The sequence below is a fragment of the Mobula hypostoma genome, chromosome 4 (genome assembly GCF_963921235.1).
Source record: "Mobula hypostoma chromosome 4, sMobHyp1.1, whole genome shotgun sequence".
Taxonomy (NCBI): domain Eukaryota; kingdom Metazoa; phylum Chordata; class Chondrichthyes; order Myliobatiformes; family Myliobatidae; genus Mobula; species Mobula hypostoma.
The window spans coordinates 85,535,276-85,563,133 of NC_086100.1; the positions used below are offsets into that span (position 1 = coordinate 85,535,276).

The following is a 27,858-nucleotide window of genomic DNA, read 5'->3' on the forward strand; positions in this document are numbered from 1 at the left end:
GACCTAACCTGGTCCCAACATATCAATACAGCTATAAAGAAGGCAAGACAGCAACTATACTTCATTAGGAGTTTGAAGAGATTTGGCATGTCAACAAATACACTCAAAAACTTCTATAGATGTACCCGTGGAGAGCATTCTGACAGGCTGCATCACTGTCTGGTATGGGGGGAGGGGGAGGGGCTACTGCACAGGAGTGAAAGAAGCTGCAGAGGGTTGTAAATTTAGATGCTCGATCTTGGATACTAGCCTACAAAGTACCCAGGACATCTTCAAGGAGCAGTGTCTCTGAAAGGCAGTGTCCATTATTAAGGACCTCCAGCACTCAGGGCATGCCTTTTTCTCACTGTTACCATCAGGTAGGAGGTACAGAAGCCTGAAGGCACACACTCAATGATTCAGGGACAGTTTCTTCCCCTCTCCCATCCAATTCCTAAATGGACATTGAACTCGTGAACACTACCTCACTGTTCAAATATATATTATTTCTGTGTTTTGCAATTTTTAATCTATTCACTATACATATACTGTAATTGATTTACTTATTTATTATTACTATATTTTATTACTTTTTCTTCTTCTATATTATATATTGCATTGAACTTCTGCCGCTAAGTTAACAAATTTCACGACACATGCCAGTGATAATAAACTTGATTCTGATTCCGCATTTTAATAGAATCACGAGCACCAGAAAATCTGCAGATGCTGCAGATCCAAAGCAAAACACACAAAATGCTGGAAGAACTCAGCAGGCCAAACAGCATATTTTGAGCAGAGACCCTTCTTCAGGAGTTTCCAGCCTGCACCATTGACCCCTTCCCCTGTCTTCAACCCTCCTCCTCTTCCTGGATACTCTGGTCTTCTTCCTGCTCAGGAACGTTTTATTGCTAACTACTGACGAGACATGAACCTTCTCGACTGTAACACATCTCTGTCCAATACTACTCTCACTCCTTCCAAATACACTGCTCTCCAGTCTCTCTGCACCAATCCTAACCTCACCATCAAACCTGCACATAAAGCGGGGGGGTGCTATAGTAGTCTGGCGGACTGACCTTTACCTTACTGAGGCCAGGCATCAACGACTATTCTGAAGGAGTTCAATGAACACAATATCTACTATTTTTATGAGAGTGTTTTCTTTTTCCTTCAGAGGAAGATATTGTTGTTACCTCCAGTTTTTTTTTGAAGTTCATTATATATATTTGACAAATGTCCAAATTTCCTATGGGATGGTGGGCAGAAAAATGGAACTAAACCTCATAACCCATCTAAAAAAAAATCAGTAATATATCCTTTTTCCTGGTGTAGGCTTCAACTGTGAACATGTCTATGGTGTGCCATGCATCTCATTCAGAGCCGGGGCCAACCGTTACTGAGGCACATTCTTGGAAATTATAGCACTTTAGATGAGTTACACCATTGAATGTTTCAGAGCAATGTGGATGTACAAACCGTTATATTTAGAGGATACAGATTGCTAAATGTAGAGTACCTATAAAAGTATTCCCCCCTTCTCCTGGAAGCATTCATGTTTTATTGTTTTACAACATTGAATCATGATGCATTTAATTTGGCTTTTTTGATACTGATTAACAGAAAAAGACTCTTTCGTGTCAAAGTGAAAAAGCTGTCTCTACCAGCTTTGCACATCTGGACACTGCAATTTTTCCCCATTCCTCTTGAAAACTGCTCAAGCTCTGTCAGATTGCATAGAGATCTTTTTCAAGTCCAGCCACAAATTCTCAATTGGATTGAGGCCTGGACTCTGACTTGGCCACTCCAGGACATTAACTCTGCTGTATTTAAGACATTTCTCTGTAGCTTTGTCTTTATGCTTGGGGTCATTGTCTTACTGGAAAACAAATCTTCTCCCAAGTTACAGTTCTCTTCCAGACTGCATCAGGTTTTCCTCCAGGATTTTCCTGAATTTTGCTGCATTAATGTTACCCTCTACCTTCACAAACCTTCCAGGGCCTGCTGCAGTGAAGCATCCTCACGCACGATACAGCCACCACCATGCTTCATGGTAGGAATTATGTGTTTTTGATGATGTGCAGTATTTGGCCAATGCCAAACATTGCGTTTAGTCTGATAGCCAAAAAAGCTCATCAGACCATAGAGCAGGGGTCCCCAACCTTTTTTGCACCGCGGACTGGTTTAATATTGACAATATTCTTGCAGATCAGCCGAGGGGGGGGTGCCGGTGTTCAAGTTCAACAGTGCGTGACAAGGAATAAGGAAAGGTGCAGCTGACTCATATCATTTCCTCATGGCCCAATAGCACATGCTTTGCAGCCCAATGGTTGGGGTCCACTGCGGTACAGCATTCTTCCTACTGACTTCAGAGGATTAAAGAATAAGCAAAATTTCCCCAGAAACCACAAGAATGGGCAATGCAGGAATAGTAGATACTAGACAACGGGGTGACCCGTTGGGGCACCCTTTGAGACAAGGGTAGTGCAGTCTGATATGACCAGAATGAATATTAAATTTTCCTGAATGTTATTGCTATCTCTTTGATTTGAAGATTAAAGAAGAGAAACTCAGCTTATTAAAGAAGAAGGACGCATAGCAAGACAAATATGTGACCAGAATGAACATTAAATATCCATGAAGTAAATTTGAAGGAATCGGGCTTGCTGGATCAGATCTGGAATTAAATGTCTGATATAATGATGGATTTGGCCTTGAATAATCACAGAAGAATTCCATCAATTCCCAGTTGGAATGACTTCATTGGCACCAAAGGCTGTCATTTAGAAGAGGCAATTGTATTGTCTGATGTTTTTCCTGAACTCATTTGCAACAGGTTCATCATTGCTGTACAAATTGAGGAGTTCATTAGGTAGAGGCTGCAAATTGCCTGTCCTGACCTTCCCCTTCATATAACAGAAATGTGTGATTTCTCCAGTGAATAGGAAGGCATGACAGTGGTTGGCGCTCTCCTAAATGGACCTGATATAGTCACCGCTGTCCTTTGACTGCAGCAAAGGGTTTTATGGGTACCTTGAAGTACATCATTATAATAAGATTAAATTATCTCTTATTGATGGGTGGCAGTTAGATCTGTCCCAATCCTGCACATGCTGATGGTGATTAGCAGAATGTAACCACTCGAAATAGAGCTGCCCTGCCCTTTTGTTCCAGTAGATGTCGCTGCTGAGGCTGGCCGTGCGCATGCATCGGGCTGTCGCGTCCCGATTTCCATGATGGCAGATCGGCTCTCGGGTTAAAAGGGAGGCTGTTGATTTTTGTGAATGAGCAATTTTATATAAATATATAACCCTGAACTTTGTCTGCATTCTGTAAGTTAGCACATTTTAATTCGATTTAGCTTAAAAAAAAGTGCTGTTGTAATGTGTTTGTGCTAATTGAAGGTCACAAACAGACAAACAGACAGACAGAGCATGAGAGTTTTAGTATTATATAGATGTAAAATTATTCTTCTATCCACTCCAGAATCTATGGAAAGCATCTACTTACCTACTGACATTTTCAGAATGACAAGCAGCTCCCACACTCGCTAGAAGCCTTTGGCAGTGCTGTAGCACCTTCCGACCTGGGACACAACAACACAATTTCCATTTCTGTTTTATTAACCATTAATTAAGAAGCATAATTAACAGCAAATCTATGGGTGCTACATAAAGTAAAAGTTCATAGAATTAATGGTTATTGAACACTTTGAAAAGATTGAATAAACAACTGCAACAGCATGGATGAAACTAGATTTTCAGATTGTAAGATTGTTACCAATCAGATTCCACAGGAAGCAATACCAGATTCAAGACTATTTAAAATCTTTTTAATGACTCAGATGATTCTAACATATTCTAGTAAAGCTTTGTCAGGGAGGGGAGAAGGAAGCTGAGCAGCATGCTAAAGTTCTTGCCCAGAGGCATTGACCACTAAGGTAAAGACCAAGAATCAGCAAAAAAGGACAAATATGGGCAAATGTTAAGTTATTCACGTGGGAGGAATGGAAAAAGAAAATATGCTTTATACAAGGTGAAACGAATAAATCATACAAAAAAAGTGAATGTGGTGATAAGCAATGGGCCCATTGTCCCTGCTTGCTTCTTCTTGTATAATTTTATGCTTGACTATCATATATTTTGCCACACCTTGTAAGTTAGGACCAAGAATGGACACATTGCAGGTATTTGGTAACCTGTCTGATTCCTGGAAGTGGCTGTTGAAATGAAGTTTTTCCTTTCCAAAGGCAGCCTGGGGCAGGAACAGAAAAACTAGTCAGTCACATGGTCAGATGTTACTGTACGTACTGTCAACAATACAATAAGACATTCAATATAATCCAGACTTGTACACAATTGCAGGGAATCATTTCCTATTTAATTTCCACTGACGACAGTTCACATACCTAGAATGCACAAGGTCTAGTGGACTGACCCATCTTGTTATAATTGATATCTCATTGTAATTAATAAGAATTGGATCTGAGCTGACCACCAGTTTACTTTGTCTGTAAGGGACAAGGTCAGGCTGGATCAACATCCAAGCCTGTCCTCTTAATAAGATGCTGCATAGACTATAAAAATCTTTTAGTTACAGAGATGACTGAAAATAATAACTCCTATAAATGAAATCAGTCAGCATAGAGGCCAACACTTTGACTGAACAGCCAACACTATAAAACAAGAGAATACAAAATAAAAAGAGAATTTATTTAGTGAGATGCACCTGGCACAAAATAGAATGTATTTAAGTAAAAACTATTCAACCAATAGAAAACAAATTACCCATAAATACAAATACAACAGTCTGCATTTCAAAAACACCTGTAACCTAATAATGCGCTCCAGAGCAGTCACCAGAGCTTTATAAAGACTACATATGATCCATCCTGGTCAAAAAGGTGCAACAGCACCTTTATTTCCTGTGGAGCATCAAGAAAGCTCACCTCTGTCCCGGGATACTGATGAACTTTTACCGCTGTACCATTGAGAGCATACTCACCAACTGCATCTCAGTGTGGTACGGCAATTGTCCCGTACTGGACCACAAAGCACTCCAGCGTGTGCTGAAAACTGCCCAGCAGATTATTGGCACCCAATTGCCCACCCTTGAGAACATCTATGATAAGTGCTGCCTGGGCAGGGCAAAAAGCATCATCAAGGATGCATCTCACCCTAACCATGGACTTTTTACTCTCCCCCCATCCGGTAGGCACTACAGGAGCCTCCGCTCCCACACCAGCAGGCACAGGAAGAGCTTCTTCCCGGAAGCTGTGACCCTGCTGAACCTCACATCACAGCGCTAAGCAGTACCGCATCCGTATTGTACTGTCTCAGTACTTGTATATTTGTGTAGCACTTACTTTTTATTCGCAGTTATTTTGTAAATAACACTATTCTTTGAATTTCTGGTCAGATGCTAACTGCATTTCATTGGCTTTGTATCTGTACTCAGCACCATGACAATAAAGTTGAATCTATTCTAATCTAATATGATACCAGAACGCTGAGAACATTGTCAGGTAGATGTCACAGAAAGAGAGAAGTCTGAATATGGGAACATCAGACTGAGGGGCCAATGCAAGTCAGGGATATGCATGTGTTCAAGAATGTGGGGTGCAGATATTTCACACTTAAAAACATGAGAAAACATGTGCGGAGGTAGGCTATCAGGTCTCTCCAATTTGCTCCACCTTTCAATATGACTGTAGATAAACCATGCTGGCTTCAACTTCTCTTCATTGCTGGTTTCCGCCAATTCCCAGTCTTTCAGATAGTTATCAAACTCCACCTTAAATTCACCTAATAACCCAGCCAACACCACCCACAGGGGAGAGAATTCCAAAGATTCAGTAAGCTCTGAGAGAAGAAATATCTACACACCTCAGGAGGTGACTTAATGTGTAGCCGTGTCACCTTGTTCATGACTCTCCCACTATTGGAAACAACAAGGAAACATAAGAGACTGCAGATATTGGAATCTGAAGCAAAAGAAAAACTACGAGAGGAACTTAGAGGGTCAGGCAGCATTTGTGGAGGCAAAGTGGTAATTGACTTCTCAGGTTGAGATTCTACATCAGGACAGGGGACAGGAGCATTGGGGTGGAGGTGGGGCATAAGAACTAATTCAGGGGTTTTGCTCAACTGAGAACTAAAGTAGCAATGGATGAAAAAGACGATGCAAGTTAGGATACAGGCAGCTGCCTTTAGGGAAGTATACATTCACAAAGTCTGTTTTAATTATACACAATAACCAGAATATCAGTTATGAAGCACTAGATTAACTAATATGTTAAACTAAATCTGGCTGGCAGTAGTGATATCAAGCAGATTATCTTGCAATAGATTCCAGCCACCACTATGAACTGCACCCAAATTAATTGCTTTGTTGCTGTGACCTCTGGTGGTGAATGTTGCCAATACAGTTTTCCACCTAAATTTACCTTTCCAGTAGCAGTCACTAATTAACAAGCTGGAGGAGGAAGTCTCTCTGCCATACGACTTATGGACACCAGAGGGAAGGAAAGGCGTCGTCTAGTTCAGGAGGAGGTGAGAGCAGTAGTGGAGGAGATGAGAGCCTGCAAGACGGTGGGAATGAAGCAACAGGGAGCTTGGACAAGATGGGAGAATGCGGTTGAGAGGAAAGTGACCTGGGCTGATCTTTGGAAAGCCGAACCACATCGCATCCAGGCAGTGTGCGATGTGCTTCCAAGCCCATCAAACCTGCACACATGGGGCAAGGCAGAGTCATCTGCGTGCCCACTGTGCTCCAAGCGAGGAACCCTGGAGCACATCCTCAGCGGCTGTGCAAGGGCACTTGGTGAGGGACGGTACAGGTGGAGGCATGATCAGGTCCTGAAGACCATCACTGAAGCCGTCAGCGCAGGAGTTGAGTGGGCGAAGCGGTCCCGACCCTCCAAGCAGACCATTGCCTTTGTCAGAGCTGATTGTCCTAGTGTCTGAGTCTACTAAGCAAGTGGTGCTGCTGGAGCTGACAGTCCCATGGGAAGATAGCTTGGAGGAGGCCTTTGAAAGGAAGCTCTCCAAGTACGCAGGGCTGGTCAGCAACTGTCAGCAGGCTGGATGGAGAGCGAGGTGTCTCCCAGTGGAGGTTGGTTGTAGGGGATTCGTAGCCTGTTCTTATAGTTAGAGTCTTCAGCATTTTGGGCATCGAGGGAGAGAGGAAGAGGAGAGCCATCCGCAGTACCACCGATGCGGCAGAGAGGGCCTCAAGATGGCTGTGGCTCAAAAGAGGGGAGCCATGGAGTCATAAGTAGCTAGCCATCTGGACACAAGTTGGGGTCTGATCAGCCCCGGCTGGGTCACCTGGAGGAGGTTGTATGATGTTGAAAGACCCGAAACACCCAGGAACATCACTGAAGATGTGTCCAGAAGCATCAATAGATGTATGTACACAGCAACTACCAGTTTTGTAGTCCAGTTCTGCAATCTGCAGGGCACAGGATTACAGTTAACATTTACAATCTTCCAGTCATCACTTCTTGATTACTCATTTCACACCTCATCATAATTGTACTTTACAAGGAACTGGATAGAAAGTGAAACCTGTTGAGTTTATCATCCGCGATCTTGGTGGTCACTTAATACTATTGTGGAAGTTTTTTTTAATTTCAAAATATACTTTATTCAAAAATAAATATATACAATAAACCATTCAATAACTTTTCATCCTTTACATACGTTTCCATTATACACAGTACATATCCGTATTTATAGCCACCCACGTGGCACTCCAGTAGTTCAGCTTACCATATCATTGTTGAGGGGTATACTCCCTGCCCTCCGACCCCTCCCACTCCCACGGGTGGAGAAACCTATACTGTGGTCCTTCCCCACCAGGCCCTTGCGGTGGCTGCACCAAGTTTCAGTGCGTCCCTCAGCACGTACTCCTGCAGTCGAGAATGTACCAGTCGGCAGCATTCTCCCACGGACATCTCCATGTGCTGGTAGATCATCAAGTTTCGGGCCGACCAAAGAGCGTCTTTCACCGAGTTGATGATCTGCCAGCAGCACCGGACGTTGGTCTCCGTGTATGTCCCCGGGAACAGCCCGTAGATCAGAGAGTCCTCTGTTACGCAGCTGCTGGGGATAAACCGTGACACTAGCCCGTCCATCCTCCTCCACACCCTCTTTGCGAACTGGCAGTGTGCAAAGAGGTGGGTCACAGACTCCTCCTCACTGCAGTCCTCCCGTGGGCAGTGGGGTGCGGAGACGACGTTCCGGGCGTACAGGAGGGCTCTGACTGGGAGGGCCCCTCTCACCGCCAGCCAGGCGAGGTCTTGGTGCCTGTTGGTTAGATCTGGCAATGAGGCATTTTGCCAGATGAACTGGACAGTCTGCTCAGGAAACCACCCCACTGTGTCCATCACGTCCTTCTCCTGCAGTGCCTGCAGGACACTACGTGCCGACCACTGCCTGATGGCCCTGTGGTCAAAGGCGTTCTCCTGGAAGAACTTTGCTACGTAGGACAGGTATGCCAGCAACGACCAGCTGACTGGGGCGTTGCGCGGGAGTGGGGCCAGACACATCCTTCGTAGCCAGGGCGACAAGTAGAACCTGGGCACATAGTGGTACTTGGTGCCCACATACCTGGGCTCTACACACAACCTGATGCAGCCACATATGTGGAGGTTGCAGTAAGGCAAAGATAGCCTGGGACAGTTGTATTCAACCTTAGCTACAGAAAGGGTGGGTAATGTAGCAGGATCCTCTTTTGAGTCAATATGGGTGGAAGTCAGGAACAGGAAGAGAGCAGTTACTCTACTGGGGGTATTCTATAGGCCCCCTGGTAGCAGTAGAGATACAGAGGAGCAGATTGGGAGGCAGATTTTGGAAAGGTGCAAAAATAACAGGGTTGTTATTATGGGTGACTTTAACTTCCCTAATATTGATTGGCACCTGATTAGTTCCAAGGGTTTAAATGGGGCAGAGTTTGTTAAGTGTGTCCAGGATGGATTCCTGTCACAGTATGTGGACAGATCAACCAGGGGGAATGCCATACTAGATCTAGTACTAGGTAATGAACCGGGTCAGGTCACAGATCTCTCAGTGGGTGAGCATCTGGGGGTCAGTGACCACCGCTCCCTGACCTTTAGCATTATCATGGAAAAGGATAGAATCAGAGAAGACAGAAAAATTTTTAATTGGGGAAAGGCAAATTATGAGGCTATAAGGCTAGAACTTGCGAGTGTGAATTGGGATGATGTTTTTGCAGGGAAATGTACTATGGACATGTGGTCGATGTTTAGAGATCTCCTGCGGGATGTAAGGGATATATATGTCCCTGTGAGGAAGATAAAGAATAGTAGGGTGAAGGAACCATGGGTGACAAGTGAGGTGGAAAATCTAGTCAGGTGGAAGAAGGCAGCATACATGAGGTTTAGGAAGCAAGGATCAGATGGATCTATTGAGCAATATAGGGAAGCAAGAAAGGAGCTTAAGAAGGGGCTGAGAAGAGCAAGAAGGGGGCATGAGAAGGCCTTGGTGAGTAGGGTAAAGGAAAACCCCAAGGCATTCTTCAATTATGTGAAGAAAAAAAGGATGACAGGAGTGAAGGTAGGGCTGATTAGAGATAAAGGTGGGAGGATGTACCTGGAGGCTGTGGAAGTGAGCGAGGTCCTCAGTGAATACTTCTCTTCGGTATTCACTAATGAGAGGGAACTTGATGATGGTGAGGACAATATGAGTGAGGTTGATGTTTTGGAGCATGTTGATATTAAGGGAGAGGTGTTGGATTTGTTAAAATACATTAAGACAGATAAGTCCCTGGGACCTGACGGAATATTCCCCAGGCTGCTCCACGAGTCGAGAGAAGAGATTGCTGAGCCTCTGGCTTGGATCTTTATGTCCTCGTTGTCCACGGGAATGGTACCGGAGGATTGGAGGGAGGCGAATGTTGTCCCCTTGTTCAAAAAGGTAGTAGGGATAGTCCGGGTAATTATAGACCAGTGAGCCTTACGTCTGTGGTGGGAAAGCTGCTGGAAAAGATTCTTAGAGATAGGATCTATAGACATTTAGAGAATCATGGTCTGATCAGGGACAGTCAGCATGGCTTTGTGAAGGACAGATCGTGTCTAACAAGCCTGATAGAGTTCTTTGAGAGGGTGACCAGGCATATAGATGAGGATAGTGCAGTGGATGTGATCTATATGGATTTTAGTAAGGCATTTGACAAGGTTCCACAAGGTAGGCATTCAGAAAGTTAGAAGGCATGGGATCCAGGGAAGTTTGGCCAGGTGGATTCAGGATTGGCTTGCCTGCAGAAGGCAGAGGGTGGTGGTGGAGGGAGTACATTCAGATTGGAGGATTGTGACTAGTGGTGTCCCACAAGGATCTGTTCTGGGACCTCTACTTTTTGTGATTTTTATTAATGACCTGGATGTGGGGGTAGAAGGGTGGGTTGGCAAGTTTGCAGACGACACAAAGGTTGGTGGTGTTGTAGATAGTGGAGAGGATTGTCAAAGATTGCAGAGAGACATCGATAGGATGCAGAAGTGGGCTGAGAAGTGGCAGATGGAGTTCAACCTGGAGAAGTGTGAGGTGGTACACTTTGGAAGGACAAACTGAAAGGCAGAGTACAAAGTAAATGGCAGGATACTTGGTAGTGTGGAGGAGCAGAGGGATCTCAGGGTACATGTCCACAGATCCCTGAAAGTTGCCTCACAGGTGGATAGGGTAGTTAAGAAAGCTTATGGGGTGTTAGCTTTCATAAATCGAGGGATAGAGTTTAAGAGTCGTGATGTAATGATGCAGCTCTATAAAACTCTGGTTTAGGCCAGACTTGGAGTACTGTGTCCAGTTCTGGTCACCTCACTATAGGAAGGATGTAGAAGCATTGGAAAGGGTACAGAGGAGATTTACCAGGATGCTGCCTGGTTTAGAAAGTATGCATTATGATCAGAGATTAAGGGAGCTAGGGCTTTACTCTTTGGAGAGAAGGAGGATGAGAGGAGACATGATAGAGGTGTACAAGATAATAAGAGGAATAGATAGAGTGGATAGCCAGCGCCTCTTCCCCAGGGCACCACTGCTCAATACAAGAGGACATGGCTTTAAGGTAAGGGATGGGAAGTTCAAGGGGGATATTAGAGGAAGGTTTTTTTGCTCAGAGAGTGGTTGGTGCGTGGAATGCACTGCCTGAGTCAGTGGTGAGGCAGATACACTCGTGAAGTTTAAGAGACTATTAGACAGGTATATGGAGGAATTTAAGGTGGGGGGTTATATGGGAGGCAGGGTTTGAGGGTCAGCACAACATTGTGGACCGAAGGGCCTGTACTGTGCAGTACTATTCTGTGTTCTATTAAGTGAAACCACCGGAGACACCTCTGCTTACTACAGATCAATTAGACTGTGGCAGTGTGTACTCAAGCCAAATGAGAGAGGCCTCTATAGTGTGACTTCTCCCGAGGAGAAACATAGTGCCTCTTTACACTATGGGGGTGTCAGAGACAGGCGAGATAACAGAAGGATGTGAAACATACCCAACAACTAAGGCACTATTTTCTATAGTAACTTCAAAATATCATCGGCTGTCTGCTCAAAGTTCCGATGAACTTTAATACCTCTATTGTGAATGATGATTCATCGTCAGTAAAGAATTCAAACATATACAAATTACAATAATCAATATCCGTAACTGATATTCCAATACTACAAACATTTGTATATAAAAATAGCAGTTTTCTGTTCAAACTTCAGAACAGTGCGGGTGACAGGGGTCCAAGCTGTTATCCTTATGCTTAAGCACAATTAAAAAAAAAGCAATGCTTGAGTCGTAAGTATGTCTATGTTCTGGGCTCCATTATTTTAGTTGTGCTATTTTATTATTGACGATGGCACTATGATAACGGAATTGTTGATTAATCACAACAACAAATTCCATCAAATAGCCTGCTTCCCTTGGAGATTGTGAGGTCTACAAAGACCATTTTATATTCAATTTGCCTGCAAAATGCAAGAGATCTATCACCCTTGAAAATTGCGAAAAGGAACTGTGGATAAGGTGTGATTGTGTCTGAGGTAAGGAATATTCTGGGATTAAAATGACTGGTTTCCACTCTAGTTCTATGGGTTAAGACAGCTAACATGGAACCTGTAGCTCCTGCCACAGGATGGTGGAAGGTCCTTGATGTGGGAGTGGGTGTAAGCAGTAATTCTAGATAAGATAGTGCAATTGCAGGAGACCAAATGAGGCAAGAAGACTGAGACTTGTAATCAGAAGGGTTAGTTTACTCGCTGCTCGAAAGCTACTTTCAGAAGCCTCAAGGGTATGAGGATAGCATGTGCAAAAGACTCGTAAGCTTTCCTTTGTCTCCAGGGGCTGCTCTTCACAAAGGCTGCAACCAGTGCTGAAGAACCATTGGGAAAGTATGCTGTAGATATAGGAGAGTCCATGTGCACACTTAGTTTCATATGTTTGTTGAATGAGGCACCTGTTGAGTTTGAAGTCTAACTGAACGTTAGTGTTGTAAATGTTGTAACTTAGGGTGGCTCAGATGTTTGGACAAATGTTTTACTGTTTTCTGTGAATAAAGGTTAATGTGCTTATTTGTAATCAGTGCCTTCTGTCTCACTTACCAAACCCGTGAACCTGCTTCCTCATAACAAGACTATAGTTGGATTACCAGTCACAAAGACTCAGGGATGGTCAAGGACTTGAAAGGCAGAGTGAATAGATAATGAATAGATCAATTAACCCATGTCAACTGAGATGGCCATGTTTTAAATTATCTGCGGAGTTCAGAGAATATTGGGCCCCCATCATGGATTCTGGAACCGTGAGAAAACAGTATAATAATGGACTTATTTAGAGCATGAGTGGATTTTGTGTGTTGAAACCAAGGTCCACATCTCACAGCAATCTGAACAATTGTCTAACAGTTAGAGGATGGATACTTATGTTTTTGCAGAACCCATGTTACAGTATTTAAACATTGAATAAAATAGTCTTATAATATTTAATAGTAATTTTTGGTCTTGAACTCAGTCCTCGTAGAGAACACAGGGTACCACAAACACCCAAGTTACAGATTTTCCTACAATAGTTCTGCACATGATGAGAGAATAAAAATATCCATTGGTTTAGTTTTGTGAAATGAACAATGATTTCCAAGCATGCTTGAAGGATAGGAAGGTAGGCAGAGGGGGAGGCGTGGCTTTATTGGTAAGAAATGATATTAAGTCATTAGAAAGAGGTGATATAGGATCGGAAGGCACAGAATCTTTATGGGTTGAGCTAAGGAATAGCGGGGTAAAAGGACCCTGATGGCAGTTATTTATAGGCCTCCAAACAGCTGCAGGGATGTGGACTACAAATTACAACTGGAAATGGAAAAGGCTTGTCAGAAGGGCAGTGTTATGATAATTGTGGGGGATTTTAACATGCGAGTAGATTGGAAAAATCAGGTCGGCACTGGATCTCAAGAGAGAGAATTTGTAGAATGTCTGCGAGATGGGTTTTTAGAACAGCTTGTTGTTGAGCCCACTAGGGGATCGGCTGTACTGGATTGGGTATTGTGTAATGAACCGGAGGTGACTGGAGAGATTGAGGTGAAAGAACCCTTAGGAGGCAGTGATCATAACATGATTGAGTTCACTGTGAAATTAGAAAAAGAGAAGCCGAAATCTGATGTGTCGGTGTTTCAGTGGAGTAAAGGAAACTACAGTGGCATGAGAGAGGAACTGGCCAAAGTTGACTGGAAAGAGACACTGGCGGGAAAGACGGCAGAGCAGCAGTGGCTGGAGTTTATACGAGAAATGAGGAATGTGCAAGACAGGTATATTCCAAAAAAGAAGAAATTTTCGAGTGGAAAAAGGATGCAACCGTGGTTGACAAGAGAAGTCAAAGCCAAAGTTAAAGCTAAGGAGAGGGTATACAAGGAAGCAAAAATTAGTGGGAAGACGAAGGATTGGGAAGTCTTTAAAACCTTACACAAGGAAACCAAGAAGGTTATTAAGAGAGAAAAGATTAACTATGAAAGGAAACTACCAAATAATATCAAAGAGGATACTAAAAGCTTTTTCAAGTATATAAAGAGTAAAAGACAGGTGAGAGTAGATATAGGATCGATAGAAAATGATACTGGAGAAATTGTAATGGGAGATGAGGAGATGGCAGAGGAACTGAACAAGTATTTTGCATCAGTCTTCATTGAGGAAGACAGCAGGATACCGGACACTCAAGGGTGGCAGGGAAGAGAAGTGTGCGCAGTCACAATTACGACAGAAAAAGTACTCAGGAAGCTGAATAGGTTAAAGGTCGATAAATCTCCTGGACCAGATGGAATGCACCCTCGTGTTCTGAAGGAAGTAGCTGTGGAAATTGCGGAGGCATTAGCGATGATCTTTCAAAAGTCGATAGATTCTGGCATGGTTCCGGAAGACTGGAAGATTGCAAATGTCACTCCGCTATTTAAGAAGGGGGCAAGGAAGCAAAAAGGAAATTATAGACCTGTTAGCTTGATGTCGGTGGTTGGGAAATTGTTGGAGTCGATTGTCAAGGATGAGGTTACAGAGTACCTGGAGGCATATGACAAGATAGGCAGAACTCAGCATGGATTCCTTAAAGGAAAATCCTGCCTGACAAACCTATTACAATTTTTTGAGGAAATTACCAGTAGGCTAGACAAGGGAGATGCAGTGGATGTTGTATATTTGGATTTTCAGAAGGCCTTTGATAAGGTGCCACACATGAGGCTGCTTAACAAGATAAGAGCCCATGGAATTACAGGAAAGTTACATACGTGGATAGAGCGTTGGCTGATTGGCAGGAAACAGAGAGTGGGAATAAAGGGATCCTATTCTGGTTGGCTGCCGGTTACCAGTGGTGTTCCACAGGGATCAGTGTTGGGGCCGCTTCTTTTTACATTGTACATCAACGATTTGGATTATAGAATAGATGGCTTTGTGGCTAAGTTTGCTGATGATACGAAGATAGGTGGAGGGGCCGGTAGTGCTGAGGAAACGGAGTCTGCAGAGAGACTTGGATAGATTGGAAGAATGGGCAGAGAAGTGGCAAATGAAGTACAATGTTGGAAAGTGTATGGTTATGCACTTTGGCAGAAAAAATAAACGGGCAGACTATTATTTAAATGGGGAAAGAATTCAAAGTTCTGAGATGCAACGGGACTTGGGAGTCCTCGTACAGGATTCCCTTAAAGTTAACCTCCAAGTTGAGTCAGTAGTGAAGGCAGTGAATGCAATGCTGGCATTCATTTCTAGAGGAATAGAGTATAGGAGCAGGGATGTGATGTTGAGGCTCTATAAGGCGCTGGTGAGACCTCACTTGGAGTACTGTGGGCAGTTTTGGTCTCCTTATTTAAGAAAGGATGTGCTGACGTTGGAGAGGGTACAGAGAAGATTCACCAGAATGATTCCGGGAATGAGAGGGTTAACATATGAGGAACGTTTGTCCGCTCTTGGACTGTATTCCTTGGAGTTTAGAAGAATGAGGGGAGACCTCATAGAAACAATTCGAATGTTAAAAGGCATGGACAGAGTGGATGTGGCAAAGTTGTTTCCCATGATGGGGGAGTCTAGTACGAGAGGGCATGACTTCAGGATTGAAGGGCGCCCTTTCAGAACAGAAATGCGAAAAAATTTTTTTAGTCAGAGGGTGGTGAATCTATGGAATTTGTTGCCACGGGCAGCAGTGGAGGCCAAGTCATTGGGTGTATTTAAGGCAGAGATTGATAGGTATCTGAGTAGCAGGGCATCAAAGGTTATGGTGAGAAGGCGGGGCAGTGGGACTAAATAGGATAAAATGGATCAGCTCATGATAAAATGGCGGAGCAGACTCGATGGGCCGAATGGCCTACTTCTGCTCCTTTGTCTTATGGTCTTATGGTCTATACTAATCAAATAACATCTCACATTAATCATCCAAATTAATCTTCCATTACTAAATACAGTTATACATACCATCAGGTTTGCTTCCAGGTAATCTCTTATTTCCTTCATGTGACCGGCATACACCTCCAGCTTCTTAACAACCAGCTCGGCAGCCTGGGGAAACAGGTCAGGAAAGCGAGGATGAAGACAAATGTTATCATGTTACTTTTCTCTCTTCGTTACAACTGCCCATTTAAACAGTAAGGCAGGAATTATTATAATGTAAGCAGTGTCCATATACAGGAGCATAATGCTTACGGATTTTATAATTTACATAAACTAAAACCAAAAATCTGCAATGTTGGAAATATGAAATAAAAACAGAAAATGCTGGAAAAACTTGTCAGGTGATTTAGCGACTACGGAAAGAGAAAATTTTATATTTCAGATCGTTTCATGATAGCAGGGAAGTCTGTGGATACTTGGTTAGAATCTGAAGTGGTACTGGGATATGTTCAGGTATGAGTTCTGAAGCCAGGATGGATGACCTGCATGATTTAGATGATATCCATTCTGCTCAAGTTTTCAGGTGTTTTGTTTCAAATTTCCAAAATTAGCAATTTTTTGATATTTAATACCAAACCACTCTCATATAACTCAGTTTCTCTCTCTCCCTCCACAAATATTGCCTAGTTGCTAGGGTTTCGCATCGTTCTCCTTTTCAGCAACTGCTGTATCGTAACTCACATTTCCTGCACAATTCTATTTGTTTCTTTCCCTTCCATTCTCCTTTTGTTTACAATTCCTCCATATTGTTTAGCTGCCATCAAGAAGTCATCTTCACCATCATCCAGGCAACATCAACTGGTGTCAACAGGCTCTCATGGTTCTCCCAATCTCTGTCTTTATCCTACTTGCCTTCTTTACAGCTTTTTTTTCTCTAAAATTTCCTAGTTTTGATGAAAGATCTAGCTGAACCTTCCCACAGATGCTGCCTTTCATGCCGAATTTCACCAGTATTTTCTGTTTCGTTTCAGATTTGTACAGCTAAAGTTTCATTATTTGTTTTTTTAAAGTCAGCTTAATTAACTCACTGTCACTCAGATCATTTAAGAGGACTTGATTTGACATTGCTCTATCCCGAACCAGGAAGCATTTTCTTGGGGAAACTGGAGCTTGATCTGACACGAATAAATTAAGTTTAAAATTCCAACTGCAAAGAGCATTATTTGTTAACTGGTAAAAGCAAGTTTAATGTAACTCAAAGAAAAGCCAGCCGTGGTCATACAGGTTTTGCACAAATTTCAGTAGACTTTCAATTCCCAACATAAATTCAAACCTTTAAACTAAATTGGATACTGGCTGCCTATTCTATTTCATACAATCAGAACAAGCCTTAATATGTTATTTACCTTCCCAAGTCCTGCGATCATTGGTACGTTCTCTGTCCTGAAAAGTATGAAAACACAAATTGTGAGTATAAGATGAAAAATTAATGTATCATTACCATTCTTTAAAATGCATGCAATTGATTCTAAACCAATCTGAAGAGAAATGATGAGAATTCTAAGTCTGTCCTATACTTATTTAATTAGAAATGATATACATCAAGACCAAGGGGATAACTAGGGAGCAAGTTATAAGATAAAGGAGGGAACATATGCTTGGAAGGGGAAGATGTGGGTTAGATCTTTAAAGAGTACTTGCGTAAGTGTTTAGCAAGAAGGAGGATGTCGAGGATTGAGGGGTGTGGGGGGGGAAAGAAGAGGTCAGTGTGGAACAGCTAATTTGCTAAGGCATTTCAATATAGAGAAATGGTTAGTGTAGGGTCTCTTAAAGAACATTAAAGTGGATAGGTCCTCAGGGCCTGGTGGGAAATATCCCAGGTTATTGAGAGAGGCAAGAAATGAGATTGGCAGGGCCTTCACCAATATCTTCATGTCCTCTCTAGCCACAGGAAAGGTCTTAGAGAACTGGCAAGTAGCACATCAATGGTAGAGAATTTACTGGATAGCTATGTCTCATAACAAACAACAATTAATTCAGAGTGGATTAATCATAAGTGTGTTTATTTTACTTGCCATAAAGGAAGGCACTGCTGCACAAGAGCCGGTGGTAGCTTCAAGAGAACAAACAGCGTAGTCACTCATTTATACACAAATGCACCAGTTCAAGGACAGGGTGTGTTCTGTAAGTCTACTTAATTACTGTACATGGCATTCATTTAGTAACTGAATCCACTTGTTTTTCTGCAGTTTGTATATACTCAAGGCCCATCGGTGTAATGTTGCACAAACACAATTAGCAAAGCACTCCGGTACAATACGGGTTCCATTTTGATACTACACATAAAGTACATTTCCAGAGTAGGATCCTTAGGGATTTGGAAAATCATGCCTCAATTATGACAGTCAGCATGGCTTTGTGTAGAACAAGTAATGGCTGACATGCTTTTTCAAGGCAATGAAGGTGATTGATGAAGACAGAGCTGTGGACATTGCCTACATGGATTTTAGTAAGATCCCTCAAGGGAGGCTCATCCAGAAGATTAGGCTGCATGGGATTCATGGGGAATTGGCTGTTTGGATTCAGAGTTGGTTTACTAATAAAAGACATAGGGTAGGGATCAATGGGACTTATTCTAGTTGGTGGCCTGCAACTCACGGTGTTCCGCAGAGATCCATACTGGGATCTTTGCTGTTAATGTGGTGTGTATGTGTGTGTGTATATATATATATATATAAATAAATAAAAATCTGGAGGAAAATATAGATGGTTGTGTTAGTAAGTTTGCAAATGATACAATGCTTCGTGGTGTTTGGAATAGAGTAGAAAACTGCCAAAGGATACACCAGGGTACAGATGAGTTGCAGATATGGGTGGAGAAATAGAAGATGATACTTTAACCTGCCTAAACGTGAAGTGCTACACTTTGCAATATCAAAAGTAAAGTGACAGTACACTGTTAATAGCAAGATCCTTAACAGTGTTGATATATAGAGAGATCTTGAGGTCCAAATCCATAGCTCTGTGAATGTAGCTACATAGATTGATAGGGTGGTAAAGAAGGCATATGGAATGGGAAGTTATGTTGCAGCTTTTTAAAACTCCAGTTAGGCAGCATCTGCAATACTGTATTCTGTTCCGGTCACCCCCATTATAGGAAGGATATTGAGGCTTTGAAGACTGTGAAGAAGAGGTTTACCAGGACGCTGCCTGGATTAAAGGACATGTGTTGGAATGAGAAATTGGAAATGGAATTGCAATTGGTTTATTATTGTCATATGTACCAAGATGCAGTGAAAAGCTTGTCTTGCATACCATTGACACAGATCAAGTCATTACACTGTGCACTGAGGTAGAATAAGGTAAAACAATAACAAAATTCAGAATAAAGTGTAACAGTTACAGAAAAATTGCAGGTAAACAATAAGGCAGGTAAACAATAAGTCATAACGAAGTGAATTGTGAGGTCAACAGTCCATTTTATTTTACTAAAGGAACCATACAATAATTTTATACCATTTTGTAGGAAGAAAGGATTACTTTAGTTGAACATTTGATTTCTAATTTAATTAGTTCAGCACAATATCGTGTGCCAAGATGCCTGCTCCTGTTCTATGATCTATGTTCTAATTAAATCTTCAAGGCACTATGCAGGCTGATGCTTCTATGACTGTCCCAGGAAGTGCAATCAACAACTTGCATTCCTGTCAAACCTCTCATGTGCAGAAGATACTTCAAATGCTTAACATTATTAAGTAGAAAACAGTGTTGATTGTTTGTTGATGTTGATGATGGCGATTGTGTTTGTGTATCTCATCTGATGTGTGTTTGGAGGTGACTATCGAGGCCAATTCTTGAACAGCATAGACAACGGCACAGTGGAGACAAGCAAGTTGTCCTGATTCTGTAGGCACGGCTGTTGCTGCTGCTTTCCTCTTCTGCCGGGAGGTCTCCAGGTCTGCATGACACAATCTTCTAAGTTAAGTGCTGTGAACAAATTTAAACAAGGCATGCCAACTAGTTCTATCTCATGTCCTAGGTTCCATAAGCCAGTGAGCAAGCCCACTATGAGTAATGCCAGCTTTTACACAGTTTTTATATTGCATACGAGGGATACCATGGTTTCTGCTGCCCTGTGATAACTGGCCATAGAATAGCTGTTTAGGGAGTCTGGAGTCCTTCATGCTTATGCACATGCCTGGTCCAGAGAAGTTATGCTTTCAGGATTATGGCTTCAAAAACCAGTAGTCTTTACCATGTTGAGGACTTCTAGATTTGTGATACAGTCACGACAATGGATACATAGAAACATAGAAAACCTACAGCACAATACAGGCCCTTCAGCCCACAAAGCTGTGCCGAACATGTCCCTACCTTAGAACTACCCAGGCTTTACCCATAGCCCTCTATTTTTCTAAGCTCCATATAGCCATCCAGGAGTCTCTTAAAAGACCCCATGGCTTCCGCCTCCACCATTGCCGCTGGCAGCCCATTCCACGCACTTACCATTCTCTGCGTAAAAAAATTACCCCTGTCATCTCCTCTATACCTGCTTCCAAGCAGCTTAAAACTATCCCCTCTCGTGCTAGCCATTTTAGCCCTGGGGAAAAGCCACTGACTATTCACATGATCAATGCCTCTCATTATCTTGTACATCTCTATCAGGTCACCTCTCATCCTCCGTCCCTCCAAGGAGAAAAGCCCCAGTTCACTCAATCTATTCTCATAAGGCATGCTCCCCAATCCAGGCAACATCCTTGTAAATCTCCTCTGCACCATTTCTATGGTGTCCCCATCCTTCCTGTAGTGAAGCGACTGGAATTGAGCACAGTATTCCAAGTGGGGTCTGACCAGGGTCCTATATAGCTGCAACATTACCTCTTGGTAACGTTACCTAACATAACCTAAAATGGATCTCAGGCTGTGCATGTGGAAGTGTACCGACTTCCAGATTTTGTATATGATCCACATTTCACAACCATACAGGAGACGATTGAGGACAACAGCTTTGTACAAGTTGATCTCAGTGGACATCTGGATTTGTGCTGACTTAGCACATGTGATTGCAGGTGCTGGAGGTGACACTGCCAAGGTATTTAAATTCTTTTGCAATCCTCAGTGCTGTGCCTTCAATACTGATGGAAGGTGGCAACAGCAGCAGATCCTGGTACAGGCCAAAACAAGGTCTTTGTTTTGACCAGAGTGATAGTGAGCCAAAGAGACACGAGGCTTCTGCAAACCTGTTAATAACCAGTAGCAGATCAGACTCTGTGCGGGCTATAGTCGTCCGCATAGAGTGCTTCAAGGATGACTCTTTTAACTGTCTTAGATTTGGATTTTAGATGAAGCAGATAAAACAATGAACCACCAAGTCTGTACTGTAAGCACACCCCGTGTTCATGATCCCAGGCCACGTGATTGAGCACGCATGTGAAAAAGAGGTGGGCCAGCACAAACCCTTGCTTCACACCATTTGGGATATTGAATAGTTCTGACTCTTCCCCATTTGAAAGGGCAAGGCCAGTCATATCATCGAGGAAGAGGCAAGTAAGACTGATGAACTTATGTGGGCATCCCAACTTTGACAAGATTGTCCACAACACTTCCTTGTTAACCTTGTCAAAGGCCTTGGTTAAACCTACGAAGACAACATACAGATCCAAGTTCTGCTTGATACGATTTTCTTGAACCTGATGGAGAGTGAACATCATATTGATGGTGCTCCTTCCAGGGCAGAACCCACACTGTGTTTTGGTCAGGTTCACCTCTGACATGGTGGTAATTAGGCAGTTGAAAATGACGTGGGTGATCAACAGCAGCAAGATGCTGCGATAATTACCATATTCAGTCTTGCTGCCTTTGTTCTTGAAGACAGGTATGATCAAAACATCTCGGAATTCATTGGATATGCCTTAATTTTCCCAGATACTCCTCAGATTGGCATGGAAAACCCTTAGTGCAACTGGAGCCATTGACTTGAAAATCTCCGTGGGGATTCTGTCCTTCCCAGAGGCTTCTCCAGAATTTAAGAGAGCAATGAATGGCTTGTTTGACCTCAACCAGTGGATGATAGGCAATAAGCCAAAGTCAAATATTGAATAAATAATCTAAGCTTTCTTTCTATTTCTACAACATTCTTTGTGTATATATATCACTGAAAGTTTTCCAACTCTGTCATAAATAAAATTAAAACAAACAGCAAGCTATCTGCTCTTGAAGAATCTGGAAATCTGGTATTTTGCACCTTTTTAAGTCTACAGGTTTCCCCCGCCATCCGAAGGTACAGCGTTCCTATGAAATGGTTCATAAGCCGGAATGTCGTAAAGCGAAGAAGCAATTACCATTAATTGATATGGGAAAAATTTGTGAGCGTTCGCAGACCCAAAAATAACCTACCAAATCATGCCAAATAACACATAAAACCTAAAATAATAGTAACATATAGTAAAAGCAGGAATGATATGATGAATACACAGCCTATATAAAGTAGAAATACTTTTCCACAATCATTGCTGCACTGTTCTCTGTAGTGAAAATCTTATGCAAGCGCTCTCGGCAGAAACACGGCACAAGCGCTCTCCAGTAACCTTTAAGGTATGAAGCTGCTAAGTCACCATAAGCTACCAAATAACACGTAAAAATACACAGCCGATATAAAGTAGAAATAATGTACGTACAGTGTAGTATCACTTACCGGAATTGGGACAGCGCCGAGCACACTGATGATGGTGTGTTAGGCTGAGTCATCGGAGGATGGGGTGGTGCAGTGGCCCCCCACCCTCCGGGCAGCCGACCGATACCGATCCACAGAGCATGCAGGGGTCCAGCGGTAGCCAGGATGCACCCAGCACATCTTTAAGAAAAAAGCCAAAACAAACAAGCTAATTAATTAGGTGCCACCCGACACGTAAATGTCGACCCAGATCAGAGGTGATGCAATCGGTAATTGCCTCTGATCTGGGCCGACATTTACATGCCAGGCGGTACCTAAATAATTAGCTGGTTTATTTCGGCTTTTTTTCTTAAAGATGTGCTGGGTGCGTCCTGGCTACCGCTACATTCTTCGCGGATCAGTATCCGTCCGCGGCCCGGGGGTTGTGGTGGTGGGACACTGGGGTGTCACCTCATCGTCTGTTTCCATCAGGGCAGGCAGGTCATCTTCTATGCCTGCCTGCCTTGATGTCGAAGGTTGATGTTCGTCGTCTGCTGTGGCTGATGTGGAAGGCTTGCTTGACTGCTTAGCCTTGCGCATTTTTAGATTATACAGTTCTTTGTAAGGACTCAAACCATCCTGCAAATATGCCCTAAACCGACGTACCCTTTCAAAATTAAAGTCGCACTTTACCATTGCAGTGAAAATCTCACGCAGTTGCTTCACGTTCAGTTCCTGGACGACTTCACTTTTGGTCCATTCGCTACTGCATTCGGTTTCGATTGTTATCCTTTCTTCTTCCAATTGCATCAGCTCTTCATCTATTAGTTCTTGGTCATGGGATGCCAAACCTCTTCAACATCATCTTCGTCAACTTCCACAAGCCAAACTCACTTTGTCCTTACTTCGTTCACCACGATCGAAACCCTAAATTATATCTAGTTTTACGCTAAGTGTAACACCCTTACGAGCTCTTTCAGGCTTTTCTGATACCTTAGAACTCATCTTGCTAACAGCTGCTCACAGGCATGTGTTTAAGCAATGCCAGTGAAAATGCCGTTCCGAATCTGGGGGAGGAGCGGCTGCTTGGGGTGTGCTGCTTTTTCCGCGCGGTCTTTTTTCATAACAGTGAAAACACCTTCTGTTAGTGAAAACAGGGAACTAATGTAGGTCTTTCGTAACAGTGAGGTTTCGTAAAGCGAACGTTCGAAAAGCGGGGGACACCTGTATAGATAAAACTTAACAGATAAATTATACAATTGGAAAAGGAACAAGTATCACTAAACTTTTTCCAAGAACTTACCCTGGTCTGAACTTCCTTTCTTGACCTCCGCCAAAGAACATGGCATTCACTGGTGAGCTCGTGCCTGGCCCTCGAACATACAGGGCTCCAATGCGAGGGCCATAAAACTATAGGAGACAACGGGAATACGAATCTTCAACAAGGAAACAATACTTAATTGTACATGCTTTGCACGTTATGCACTCAGAATACTTTGATTTATGGTTCAATTCATCTGTAACCACTTAAAATATGCCATTTTGTTTTACATAATGGGATCATGAAAATGGTAGCACAGCAGCCTTTTATTTGGAATTATGCGTGTGGATCAGCTCCCAATTTGGATTGCAAATACATATTTTTAGTGCTTCATTTGACATGGCAAATTGGGTAGTACATACTGTATGTGTAGCACATAGGCATGATACAGATAGGCAAAGTAAGCAGCAGATGGTATCAATCCCATGCAAAGTTGCAATGATGGCAACACTAGCAAATTAAGCCAAGCCAGTTCAGGTAGTAACTCTGTTAATCAAGTACAAGAAATCTGGTTATCAGCTGAAAGAACTATCACACTGCACACACCTATTCCCCACATCTCTTTCACATTCACTCAGAATTTTTGTTTTACAAAATGATAGTGAAAATTTGCAATTCTTTTCTTTGAAATATGGATAGTACTTTTAGGTATAAAGGAAAGGTAAATAGCTAAGATAGAGAAGAGCCATGATGTGACTGAACGGTAAATGAGCTCAGACAGATCACCAAGCATAGACAGCTAGCCTCCCTGCAACTTCCGAAGTTTCTTTTGCCTGCTTTCAATTCTGACAAAGCAGTCTCTGATCTGCAAAGTTTACTTTGTTTCCCTTCCCACAGATGGGCCCTGACCCACTGAGCATTTCCAGCATTTTGTTTTACATTTCCTGCATCCCCAGTTTTATTTTTGATTTCCACTAGAAACCATAGAAACCATAGAAAAACTACAGCACAGAAACAGGCCTTTTGGCCCTTCTTGGCTGTGCTGAACCATTCTCTGCTTAGTCCCACTGACCTGCACACATAGAAAAACGACAGAAACCATAGAAACCACAGAAAAACATAAAAACCATAGAAACTTCAAGAATGGTATTTTACCTTGTGTCCTACGATTGTAAGGTAATCCACACCGAGATCTTGCACATCTACTGGCAGTTTGCCAAGTGCCTGGGCTGCATCTGTATGTAGCAGAATCTTGGGTGCTACCTTGCCTCTCTGGTGATTTATGATCTTAACTCGTTGACACAGCTCTGCAACTGGCTGAAACAAAAGGTAACGCAAAAACAAAATCAAGGCCAGAATCTTACATGACTTCTGCTAACAATAATTTCAGGAAAGTGCTGCTGTGCAGAGCTGAAAACACCAGGTCACCAAACAATAAGACATGAGTCAAATGAAGTTTTTAATCAGTGCCATTAAACAACTAAAGAAAAGTGACACGTTTTTGATGGCCCAAAGCATATTGGTTTGACTCAGATGGGGAAGTAAGTGAGGAGAGGATGTCGTTACAGGAGGGGGAGATGGGTTGGGAGGTAACGGGTCAGGAGTAACAGCAGTGGAGGGGAGGGGGTAGATGGGTCAGGTTGTCAATTGTGTGAGGGAAGCAGATATAAGGAATTGACAGGGGAGAGGAGACAGGTTGGGAAGTAAAGTGGTTGTGAGAGACTGGTCAGGAGGTGAATGGGATGGCAGATTGGTTGGAAAGAGGGGGTAGACTGGCTGAAGGGGCAGGAAAAGGTAAGAGTTAAGGTAAGATGTATAAATTGCAATGGAGGGTGGGAAAAAATTTGAAAACTGCAGATACGTAAACACTGAAATAAACAGTTAATGTTTTAGGTTGAAGATGACAAAATAAATCTGAAATCACATGCAAGTAAATACTTTCCTGATTCTGATAGATCACCGACTGGAAATTCAAACTCTCTCTCTGCTTGCATGCTGTATAAGCTGTTGTTTTGAGTCATAGTCACACAACAAAGGATCGGGCCCTTTGGCTCAATTGGTCTGTGCCAACCAAGATTCCTATGCAAACTAGTCCCATTTGCGCATGTTTTCCCATATCCTTCTAAACCTTTCCTATCCATGTATCTGTTCAACTGTCTTTTAATATGCTGTTAATGTACTTGCCTCAAACACTTCCTCTGGCAGATCTCTCTCACACACACACACACACACCATCCTTTGTGTAAAAAAAGTTGCTACTGAAGTTCTTATTAAATCATTGACTCTGTTCTATTTCTTTGTATTTACTATGAATGCCTGCAAGAAAAAATCTTAGTGTAGTATATGGTGACACATATATACTTTGATAATAAATTTACTTTGAACTCAGATAACTTTCTTCACTGTCAACAATACTATCTCTACTGTATTTCCAGCATTCTCTGCTTTTATGTGAAATATAAATTTTCCAATAATTGAATGTAGAATTACAGCAAGACAGACAACAGCACAGGAAGTTTTGACCTGAAGAACAGCAATAAAAGCAATTATAAAATTGTCAGGCTGCGATAACAAAGATCAAATCTCACAGATGCTGCAAATATAAAATGAAGTCAAAAATCCTGAAATCCTAGCAAATCAGAAACATCTGTGGAAAAATTATTATTTTAGGTTAGTCTTTCATCAGCGCTATAAACATCTGTAATCTCTCCTGATAATTTCAGATTTAATTTGCCTTCTATGCCTGTACCACTCCCTTATTGCATGCAGCCTGACCTGTTATGTAGAGTCAGCCACACAATTCTACCTATTAGGTCATTGCATCATTCAGTTTTCCCTGCTTGTTAGCTCCAGCCCTCATCTATATGCACAATTTAGAACTCATGTCATCAAATTTTTGAAAACTTACAAATAAAATGTCATTGACTGTTTCTCATTTGGGTACTACATACCCAAAGATACCCAACCTCTTAGAACGTAAGAAATAGGAGCGGGAGTCGGCCATCTGGCCTGCTCCACCATTCAATAAGATCGTGGCTGATCTGCCCACGAACTCATCTGCACTTACCTGCCTCTTCCTCATAACCCTTAATTCCCCTACTATGCAAAAATCTATCCAACCTTGTGGTAGCCTCCACTGCTGCATTCCGCAGAGATTTTCACAGATTTACCATCCTCTGGGAAAAGCAGTTCCTCCTCATCTCTGCCCTAAATCTATTACCCCGAATCTTGAGGGTATGCCTCCTGGTTCTAGTCTTACCTATCAGTGGAAACAATTTTCCTGCCTCTATCTTATCTATCCCTTTCATAATTTTATATGTTTCTATAAGATCTTCTCTGATTCTTCTGAATTCTAGTGAGTACAGTCCCAGGTGACTCAATCTCTCCTCATAGTCCCCTCATTTTTGGAATCAACCTGGTGAACGTCCCCTGTACCTCCTCCAAAGCCAGTATATTCTTCTTCAGGTAAGGAGACCAGAACTGCACGCAGTACTCCAAGTGGGGCCTCACCGGTACCCTGTACAGTTGCAGCTTAACTTCCCTGCTCTTAAATTCAAACCCTCTAGCAATGAAGGCCAACACCCATTTGTCTTCTTAATAACCTGCTGCACCTGAAAAGCAACCTTTTGTGATTCAGCATAAGCACTCCCAAGTCCCGCTGCACAGCAGCATGCTGCAATCTTTTACCATTTACATAATAATCTGCTCTTCCATTTTCCTTTCCAAAGTTGATGACCTCACATTTACCAGCATTGTATTCCATCTGCCAGACCCTTGCCCACTCACTTAACCTATCTATATCTCTCTGCAGACTCTTCATATCTTCTGCACAATTTGCTTTTCCACTCTTCTGTTTTAGTCATAATAGCCAACTTGTTAGCAAAGTTTCTTCAACGGGGAAACCTACTCATGACCTGTACTTCAGCAGCTTGTTGCTGCATGAACTTTGTGGTCTCTTTAGTATCCTCCATAGAGACAGACTAAGCAATACAAACTCTATTAATGGTTCAGGAATGCAGCCCATTACCCCATTCTCAGGACTGTTTTGGATAATAAAAACTATGTTTCCTAGTGAGATCAACATTCCCAAACCAAAATTAGTAAAGTAA

At 42.5% G+C, this 27,858-nt stretch overlaps 1 protein-coding gene across 5 annotated transcripts in view; it reads right to left on the reverse strand.

Moving 5' to 3' along the window:
* The window catches only part of scly (selenocysteine lyase), a 63,362-nt gene that overhangs the window by 6,999 nt on the left and 28,505 nt on the right, over positions 1-27,858 (reverse strand). For all 5 annotated transcript variants that reach the window (XM_063046128.1, XM_063046127.1, XM_063046129.1 and 2 more), the window contains 6 exons: positions 24,905-25,066; positions 23,792-23,898; positions 17,243-17,279; positions 15,921-16,004; positions 4,131-4,233; positions 3,490-3,565 (listed from right to left, as the gene is read on the reverse strand). In XM_063046128.1, coding sequence (XP_062902198.1) covers positions 3,490-3,565; positions 4,131-4,233; positions 15,921-16,004; positions 17,243-17,279; positions 23,792-23,898; positions 24,905-25,066 — 569 coding nt within the window. The remainder of the gene's footprint in view (positions 1-3,489; positions 3,566-4,130; positions 4,234-15,920; positions 16,005-17,242; positions 17,280-23,791; positions 23,899-24,904; positions 25,067-27,858) is intronic.